The sequence below is a fragment of the Nestor notabilis genome, unplaced genomic scaffold, assembly GCF_000696875.1.
Source record: "Nestor notabilis isolate BGI_N333 unplaced genomic scaffold, ASM69687v1 scaffold18341, whole genome shotgun sequence".
Classification (NCBI taxonomy): Eukaryota; Metazoa; Chordata; class Aves; order Psittaciformes; family Psittacidae; genus Nestor; species Nestor notabilis.
The window spans coordinates 48,618-58,484 of record NW_009913683.1 but is presented as its reverse complement, the minus strand read 5'-3'; the positions used below and the strand labels follow the sequence as shown (position 1 = coordinate 58,484).

General features: G+C 44.7%; 1 protein-coding gene across 1 annotated transcript; it reads right to left on the bottom strand.

Moving 5' to 3' along the window:
• Positions 1-3,206: 3,206 nt before the first annotated feature.
• On the bottom strand, positions 3,207-9,352 carry LOC104412562 (probable G-protein coupled receptor 83). The gene is made up of 4 exons (XM_010023313.1): positions 8,971-9,352; positions 6,489-6,614; positions 4,349-4,482; positions 3,207-3,858 (listed from the first exon to the last, which is right to left on the bottom strand). The coding sequence occupies exons 1-4, from the start codon at positions 9,346-9,348 to the stop codon at positions 3,234-3,236; spliced, it is 1,263 nt and encodes a 420-aa protein (XP_010021615.1). The 5' UTR covers positions 9,349-9,352; the 3' UTR covers positions 3,207-3,233.
• Between the last annotated feature and the right edge of the window lie 515 nt (positions 9,353-9,867).

Below are 9,867 nucleotides of genomic sequence, written 5' to 3'. Positions count from 1 at the left end.
GGCTGTGATGCAGCAGCAGTCATTAATCATTTGTATCTCAGCTCTGGGTTTCATGGAAGCTCCTCTGTAGATGACATCTGCTGTATTTTCATGCTTATTTAACACAAAACTTTCTTTGGGAAACAAGGCACTAAGTGAGCTTTGAGCCAGCAAGGCAGAACCCATGGAAGTGGCCCCAAGCTCTAGCACGTCGGTTGGTGATGTTGGAGTTGGCAGGGACTGGGGCACTTGGGTCTTCTTACTTGAAAAATTGATTCCATATCTCACTGAAATAGGCTGAAATAAAGCAGAGCAAACCACAGGAGGAATAAACTGCTGTGACTGGCAAACGAGCAGAAGTGGGATAGCAGTAGCAATGAAGTGTGGTTGTGGAAGTAAAATAACTGAGCCGTGTTGGTAATCTTAATCCTATAATGAATTGCAAGATGTCAGGGTGTCAGTGACACTTTCCAGCTGAATAACAGGCTCCAGTCTTCCAGACCTTTGGATTTACAGTGGGTGAGAGATGAGACACAACATAGCATGTGTTGTATGCCACCCCTAGGCCCACAGACCTCCCTCAGCCCAGTCCCCCCTGGGCTCCATCAGGCCCCTCCACGCCATACCCCCACCACCGGTGATCTCACATCTACCTCCGTCTTGGCACAGCCGGGAGCAGCACCTTGACAGTGAGCAGACTTTGGGAATGTAAGCTCTCAGCAGGACAGCTGTACACATAGTTTCTATGAGGGGAATGTCAATACAGATCCCATTTGCTCTTGTCCACTTCTGGTGAGGAGACTATTAGAAATGGAAATGAATTAGGGACAGTTTAAGGGTTGGCGCTAATGCCACAGATGAGGATTTTCCACTTAATAAAGCTGAGAATTTTGTTGTCCTAGGAAAAAGAAAATAATAGCTTCTCATTCTGTTTGGTAAAATATGGGGTCCACTCTTACCAGACACGAATCTCTGTGCAAACAATGGCATCATGAGAGCTAATGCCTTTCTTTGAAATAAAAAACCATCAACAAGGAGCAATTCTTGAATTCAAGTCAATGATCAAAACTTAAAAAAAATGGACAAAGTCCACAGTAGAAGTAAAACTTCTATTAGTTTTACCAGCTTAATAATTACACAATTAGCTAATAATTACTGCACCAGCAAGCTTATCTCCTGCACAGTGAGCACTGGATTATTCAGCAATAGCAATATCCTAAACCGAGCCTCAATTCAGGTCACCACCATCCTGACATGTTCATAGAAATGTGTGCAGGAAGTAGAGAGCCTTAGAAGTGAATCTTCAGATTTCTTCTTATCACAAAGACAAAATAAGGAGACATATAGGAAATAAGAATATTCTTTTGGTATAGTTGCCTAATTTTAACGATGTGAACGCTAAAGGGTTATTTTAACATAGCTGCTGGGCTTTCTGTATTTGGCATATTGCCTTTTTTCAGTAGATGTGAAGCTGGACATTGATATAGCAGCTCCAGGAACCAGGCTACCTGGTCTTGTACGATCACACTGCATGTGTTGCTACCCAGCAGTTCCTTTCAAACAAACATGACTTCACTGAGCAGTTTCAAAGAAGCATGGCAGAGATGCAGCAGCCCCAGAGGTGCATGTTTCCTACCATGTCTGCTTGGTGGCATGTAAGGAAGAGATCCCCTCATGTGGAAGGAGCCCCAGGAGATGGCTGAGCATCCCAGCAGGAGCACCTAGGGGAAATGTACAAGAAATTGGCTGTGTTCCTCCCATAGAAGTGTTTATTGGAGAATTAGAATTAAATTCAAGATAGTGCCCTTGCTCCTTTCTGGACTGAAGCATCCAGGAGAAGCGCTGCTGAGACCAACAATTGAACTGCATGGAGCGACAATAAAATGCATGGGAATAAAATGGAATTTGTAGTCAGCACACATCCACAGCTGACTCCTCATCTGGGTAATCATAGCTCTGCTTTTACAGAGGACTTTTCATGCTGAGAGGTGTCAAAACACATGCAAATGTAAGTTTTGGTCGTGGCTTTGAGACTGTCAGGAGCAGCAGTCTGTGCTTCCTTGTTAATAATGTTGTGAGAGGGAATATCTCCCTTCCAAAACTTAAAAGTCATAGAATCATAGAATCAACCAGGTTGGAAAAAACCTTTAAGATCATCAAGTCCAACCTTTACTGCAGCACTGCCAAGTCCACCACTATACCGTGTCCCTAAGTGCCTCATCTAGACACTTTATGAACACTTCCAGGGATGGTGATTCCACCATTTCCCTAGAAAGCCTGTTCCAATGCCTGATCACTCTTTTGGTGAAGAAATTGTTCCTAATATCCAGTCTAAACCTTTTCCTGGCTGTTGCCTCTTGTTCTATCACTTGTTACTTGGGAAAAGAGACCAGCCACCTCCTCTCTCCATCCTTCTTTCAGGTAGTTGTAGAAAGCGATAAAGTCCCCCCAATCCTTCTCTTCTCCAGACTAAAAGTTACACAAAACCACAGGAGAGAGAGGTTCCTTAAACAGTTATTTCATTTGGCTGCTATCAGCCTCCAAAAACGTTGGTGAATCTTGTTGTCCAAATATCCATACGGATATTTTAACAGAGCTATATTGAAGCAAGAGCATCCAGCCAAAGGCTGCTTATAAAGATGGCAAAATTTGCCAGACTTTTCCAAAAATGTAAGCTTTCACAACCACCTCAAGGAAATAATATTCTTTGAAGGCAGCTCAACATCGCCAGACTGCAGAGTCTTACTGAAGAAAGCGCTGCTTCTGTAAGGATTAGCAGAGGATGTGCAGTTAGGAAATGAACATCAGTTTTCCACCTGGGAAAGGTAGAGGGTTATAAATGTTATTCATCTTGAACAAATTACAAAGAAATAGAAGGAATTGATAGAGTGTTTCTATTTGCATTAACAGCTGTCTAGTTTAAATCAGTGTGCATCGGTTGGTGTGTGTTCTCCTTATTTGTTTAGGCTATGAAAGATTTTGTGTGCTGTTAAAGAATTCTCCTTATTTTTGCTGACTGTTCCAATTAAAAACTCACTCAACACCCCTTATTCTGGAGCTCACATGTGGGCAGTCCCTCCCTGGAGATTTTTGAAAACCTGACTGAGCAAGACCCTGCATAACCCAGTTGAAAGCTGAAGCTAGCTTGGTTTGGGCAGAAGGTTGGACTCGATCTCCAGCAGTCTTTTCCAACTAATTCTTTCCAATGTCTCTGCAATTATAACACAATGCTGCCTGGTCCTCAGATGAAGGCTTTAGTTTTCTGCCACAATTGGCTGAACACTGGATATATCTGTCTTTGCAGAGTTCCTCTGGGAGGATACTCTTGCCTTCTGGCAGGCACTGCCTCTTTTATAATGGCAGTTCTCAACCCAGGCATGCCTGAAAGGTGGGGAGATGGACTGCAGAGCATGGCTCTGGGATACGCTCCTTCGCCGGCACACACACAGCAGAGACTTCAACTCAGATCTAAAGTTCTCATTCAGCCAACAGTAAATGAAGGGGTTGTAGCAGGTGCTGCTCATGGCAAACCAGTGAAAAGCAAAGTACAGAGCATTGCTACTGTGGATGGCCCTACAGGAGATCAATACCACGTAGCAGTTCAGGGGGAACCAGCACACTGCAAACACAACCACCACCACCATCAGCATCTTCAGTGTCATCTTCTTTTTCCGTTGATGGGCATAGTATTGCTCCATGGTGAGATCCCCGATGGCGTTTCTCAGCCAGAGCTTCTTGGCCACCATGGTGTATGTGATGGAGATCACAAGCAATGGTAGGACATACAAGAGCACAAAAGTAGTCAAATCCAAATACTTCCAGAAAAGATCAGCAGGAGGAGGGAAGCTGGGGAGGCAGACCATTCGTATTGTCCTGTTTCTGAAGAACAAAGAGAGAAAGAATAGTCAGTTCCACACAATTCCCAGAGGACAAACATCTCAGATGTTCTCACAAGTCTCAGTAAAGGTACAGAAGTCCTTCAGCAACAAGGTGCCACTTTCAATGGAAAAAATTGCTTTAAGTTTGACCTTCGGCCCCAATGCAGATACTTTAAACACATCCTCAAGAAAATAAATAATCCATATTGACATCTGTGCCCCGTAATGACAAAAAGCACCTCTTCTGTGCTTGCCTCAAATTACAGAACCAAATCTCTGAGCTGACAACAAACTAGCCTGAAAGTAATTTCATTGATTTGCATCGTCCTCCCATGAGAAAGACTCCACCTAGTCAAACAGAAGGGACACTTCTCTGTGTCACCATACTTTCCTCTTTAATTACACAGGTGGAGATGTGTGCTTTAGAATCTGTGGAGCTTTGGTTAAGCTGCTTATGTCGTATTAAAAAAAGCACCATGTAAATGTCTTACCCAATATAAAATCTTGTCAAAGTCTGATAAATGGCATGAGGCAGTGAGAAGCAGCTGGCCATAACCCAGATGATAATGATGCAAATTCCTCCTTTCACCATGGACATGCGTGGCTTCAGAGGGTGCATGATAACCTGCAGAGAATTTATACCTGAGGATTTATAGTGTCTTCAATTGACAAAATCAAGCAGCAATCTCTAGAAAAAAAATAATGTATCTTTGCTTTGTCCATGCTCAGGAGCAAGCATTTCTTGCTGATCACTAAGAAGCAAACAGCCTGTGTGCTTTCCAATACAGCAAGAAATGCTCAACATGGACCTGAAGTGTGGCACAAGTTGAAAGCCAAGAAGCTGTTCTGATTTGTACTCCAGGGAGTGCAGAAAGTCTCCTAATTAGGAGATAAGGTCTCCAGTACAGATGGCAACCATGGTGCTCACTGCATTTGGTGGACACACAAGAGAGAGTGACCTGGAGGACCATGGTCGAATGTAATCCTTGGCCAGAATGACACTGACAACCTTGAAGGCTGGTCCCTTTTACATTCACAGCTTACCCTGTGCAGTACTGGCTACAGCATGATGTCCTCCATGTGTGTTGCTGCTAAGAGGGCTACTTTATCTGACAACATCTTGGTCACTCTTTGAGCATCATGATGCAGTTAGAAGTGCTGCAGCAGTTCTGCATCCCTCCAGTGTTGAAACTCATTTTACAGGCCATCAGAGTACAACAGCTAGAAAATGCAGGGGTTTGTGCAAGTGCTGTTACTGCTGGACCTGTGCCCTGAGCAAAGAAACATGCTCATGTCACCCATCAGCTTGACTTCAGAGATCATGATGATTAGGTGTCTTTTGAGCTACATGCACTATGGATAATTATATTAGGCAAAAACCCAATAATTAAAAATAGACCAAATGATCTCTTTGCTGAGGAAGTCTTTGGTATTTGGCATGGCTTTTCTAGTCGCATTAAAAATACCTATTTCACCAAGCTTCTACAGCTCCCCTGGAGCACCTGTCTGCTCTGGTACCTCTCAGGACTAACAATATTTTTAGAGGCAAGCACTGATTTCTCTTTGCTAGGTGACATGTCCTACTTTTATCTCCTTGGGTCATATAGCTAATTCCAGTTCTGAGCAAACTACTTCACTGAATTTAAAGGCAGGGACTGTGTTTGCCCTTAAACAAACTCTTCTTGACACCTAGCCATGCCTTGCAATGATCCCAGAATCTACTGATTAAAATGAATCATTATTAAAATGCTTTGCTTTCAAGAGCTGCAATATTGCACAGAGAAAGGGCAGACTACCAAACTTTTGAAGCAGAAAAGACAGAAATGGATGATCTATACTCTGGCAGTGACTGTAATTTTCTGACACCAGATGGAGCCCATTCCAGATGATCAGAGTGGAATTTGTTACGATTTTGAACTTCATCTAACCATGTCATTTATCATGTGAAATTGCTTTTCAGTAACATTTTAGTGACTCCAGCACCACGGTCTCTGGGTGAGGGCGCGCCTTGCAGGATCTGCTCTCCCAGTGCACAGCATTTATCATCTTAAGCAAAAATGACAAACTGTGCTCTACTTCAAGGAAACCCTTTGGTTTGCACTGTAATCTGTAATGTTTTCCTTGTTGGTATGTGCCAAAAAGTAATGGGGCAAAGGGAATAGAGGAGATTTTTTCACCTTGAACAGAACGTGCTAACATAGTTCTCACTGCTTCCAGTCTTAGGAATCTCAAAATAGTGAGGCAAGCCTAAATCTGTAAGATTCTTCACAAACTCATGCTGAGATAATGCCTTGGCTTACTGATGCTTGAACCTCAGTATATGTTCCTGCTGTGCTTTCAGGGCTGTGCTTGGCAGAGTGGCTAAGCTGTACAGGGACCCTAGTCCATTGCACACAGTAGGGTCAGCTAAAGCAGGCTGCCCAGGGCTGTTTCTGGACAGGTTTTGAGTATCTCCAAGGACAGAGACTCCACAACTTCTCTGGGCAGCCTGCTCCAGTGTTTGGTCACCCTCACTGTAAAAAAAACATGCGTTTTTTGTCCACCACCATGAAAAGTAGATTTGAAGGGGGGAAAACTATGTATTTTGTGCCTTATTTTCTAGCAAAATTAGGGGTCATGTGTATCACATACCTGATGCCGATCCAGAGCGATGGCTGCAAGGGTCAGCACAGACACATGAACAGAGCAGTACTGAACAAACCGGCTTACGTGACACATCAGCTTCCCAAAAACCCAGGTACTGCTTACAAACCGCACCTGGAGAACAGACAAAACTGGATCAGAAAGTGTGCATTATCTGAAGAGTACCAAATAGATTTCCCAGGAGTATGGAAAGGAACAAATGCTTTAATAGTTTCCTTATGCTTTGTAGATACATTAGTTTTTCTGGGGAAACAGTGACTATGCAAGATGCTCTGAAACAGAGGTGAGATTTGTCACAAAAAAGTCTGCTCGAGTAGTGCTCTGTGCATGTGTGTTTGCATGTGCATGTGTACATGGGTACATGTAACATGGCCCTTCTGGAAAATCCCAGAATGGTTTGAGTTGGAAGGGACCTTAAAGATCATCCAGTTCCAGCCGCCTGCCATGGTCAGAGACACCTTCCACTAGAAGAGATTGCTCCAAGCCCCTGTGTCCAACCTGGCCTTGAACACTGCCAGGGATGGGGCAGCCCCAGCTTCTCTGGGCACCCTGTGCCAGCATCTCTTCCCTCGCAGGGAAGAATTTCTTCCTAATATTTAATCTAAATCTACCTCAACTCCTTGATGTGGGTCCACAGAGAGGAACAGTAGCCTGCCTTCTTAAAAAACAGTTGCGCATTTGAATTTGTGGCTGCGGAAAGTTGCATGGGTTCAAAACTTAAAGAAATTCATGAAAGAAAAAATCACTGAGAGCACTGAAATAGTGAGGTACCACCTCTGAGTGAGGGAATGCCTGTCTGGAGCACCCCTGCCTGCCTGCCCCATGTCCATACCCTTCCTGGAGCCTGCAGCTACCAGCTGCCTCAGAAACAGGACATGGAGCTGGGCGGCAGAATCTTGCTTGCCCACTGTTATCTAAGCCCAACTCTCCTCTTAGCACATTGTGTGAGATGCATCAACAGCAATTTCAGAGGTGTCAATTAAGTTACAGAGACAGAGAGGAAAATTTTCCCCTCCAGTTGAAAAAGCACCTCACACATCAAAGGCTGGGCTGCCCTCATTGATCTGACTGCTGCAGGTACAGAAGCCATCTCCACCCAGGTATGAAATCCAGCTGCTCTGGGGGGGGGAGCGGGGCAATGAGCCTGCCGTGGTGAGGGCAGCCTGGCATTTCCTACGAGTTCCCAGAGGGTGTTACTTATTGTGGATTTTCTGCAGGAGACATTATTCCAAATAATGGTTATTGTCTCACCCCCTTATTATTCCTGCCATGTTTATTCCAAATTATGTAACTCATTCTGGAAGCAGATGAAGCTAATTTGAAATAAAGCACATTTACAAAAAAACATCTGTCGACACAGAAATTTAGTCAAGTAGCTAGTCTGTTTTCAATTAATCCAATTAATTTCTCTATAGAGACAACACCAGTAGTAATGACTCTGTCACTGAATGTGTAGCAAAGTGCTGTTTCTTTGAAGTTGATGTAAAGCTCCTTCCCAAGAGATTAGTTATTTAATTACTTGTGCCTAATGTGTGACTATCATGCAAACACACAAGAGGGCACTACCCTTCCCCTGAACAGATTGTGGGATGCAAATCCTGCCAGAGCAAGGCAGAGAAATCTCATCAAAGAAACAGGATCAATTTAAGAACAGGTGAACTCAAACTGGCAATGCAGGAACTGCTTTTGGAAGGCAGAACTCTGTAGGCACAACTCTGTGCAAGGACTGAAGCAGGACTACATGAGACGCTTTTGAACCAGAGGGCTGTGTCAAATTCAGCTATAGAGAGTCCTACTTTCTCATTGTTTATAGCTTGTGACAGTGGGGCAAGAAATGAATCCATTTAACTATCCCCACCTCATTATCTTAATAGGTTTTTATGTCTTATATTACTTAGTAACTGAAATAAGCACAGGACAATCAGCCCCAAGAAGCAGGATGTAATGCCCCAGTGAGAGGCATGTCAAGCTGACACAGCTGAGCACAGACCTAGCAGTTTCCCCTGCAATCATCTCTTCACAAGGACTGATCTCTTTTGCATCATTTCCGTAGGAAATTGGCAGTTAATTGGATTTTCTAGTGTCAAACTCGTCCCTGCTTCCTTCCCCATTAAAAGACAAATAGCACTTCAACATTTGTGCCTTGGCACTGTCCCGCAAGAGGGAGGAGAGCTGCAGTGGAGGGACATGAGGAGGGGTCATTAGTGTCCCAGCTCTGCTCGCTGAGCTCTACCTGCTGCAAGGGGTGGTGGGGAGCAGTGGGCATGATGAGCTCTGCTCGCTGAGCTCTACCTGCTGCAAGAGGTGGTGGGGAGCAGTGGGCACGACAGCAGCTTGTCCCAGAGGAAAAAGAGAGAGGGACAAAAAGAAAGTCTGCCTACCAGCCTGTTCCCGGCCCATTCAATACACGTGCACACAGCTGACAGGCACACACAGACACCAGCAAAGCACAGACAAGCCGGATGCTCACCAGCGTGAAGGGGGTGTTCAAAATGGTGATCATCACATCAGCAACGGCCAGGTTGACGATGAAGAGGCTGGTGGCTGAGTGCATCCTTTTGTTCTTGATCACCACGTGGCACACCAGGATGTTGCCAAAGAGTGAGATGCAGATGATCACGGAGTAGGCTACTATCAGCAGTGCCTTCACTGTCCGGCTCTGGGACTCACCCTCGTACCTGGTCCCACTGCCAAAGTCCCCCAGGTCCTCCAGGTCCAAGTCACTGTGGAAGAAGGATTTGTTAGGGGAGCCATACAGTGCAGAGAAGAAGTTGGTTGTGTTGTGATTCTCCGCTCTCCAGAAGGGCTTAGAGATGTACTGCAGAGGGAACCACGTGTGCCTGCTCATGGCTTGGGAAACAAAGCCTCAGGTCTTGGGAAGCAAAGCTCCAGCACTGCCTGTGTCCCCAGGCAGGCTGCTCGTTCCTCCTGCTGTTCTTCCTGGCAGCTCAGGTGCTAAAGTCAGTGGTTGCAGGAGGGCACACACCCCCTTGCATTTTAAAATCTGCCCCGTGGTTGCAAACTACACAGAGGAGTGGATAAATAGGTCCTAGTTCCTATGCTGATTATATGTGAGCTTTGCTTCAAGAACTCTCCAGCTGCTGTCGTTTTTCAGTCCCATATGTCCTATGTACAGAAGTTGACTCAGATGCTGAAATATCAGAGATGCCCAAACACTTTCTTCTCTGCGCCTAGGAAGAAATCCTAGTTAATATTTCCTTTCTGCACACTGTTCTGCTTCTGTCCCACAACAACTTCTCAGAAATCCACTTGATTTGTTTTCCATATAGTCCTTCATCTGTCAGGTAATTTCAGAGCTTGTCAGAATCTAAAAAGCAAGGGCTGCTTTTCCCTTTTCTTTCCATCC

What these genes read in the sequence shown, in the direction of transcription:
- LOC104412562 (XM_010023313.1), bottom strand. Translation starts at nt 9,348, where the DNA reads ATGAGCAGGCACACGTGGTTCCCTCTGCAGTACATCTCTAAGCCCTTC. An exon ending in TGAACACCCCCTTCACGCTG is followed by an intron (nt 6,615 to 8,970) that starts GTGAGCATCCGG and finishes TCTGTTCTCCAG; the next exon opens with GTGCGGTTTGTAAGCAGTAC. An exon ending in TCGCTCTGGATCGGCATCAG is followed by an intron (nt 4,483 to 6,488) that starts GTATGTGATACA and finishes AATTCTCTGCAG; the next exon opens with GTTATCATGCACCCTCTGAA.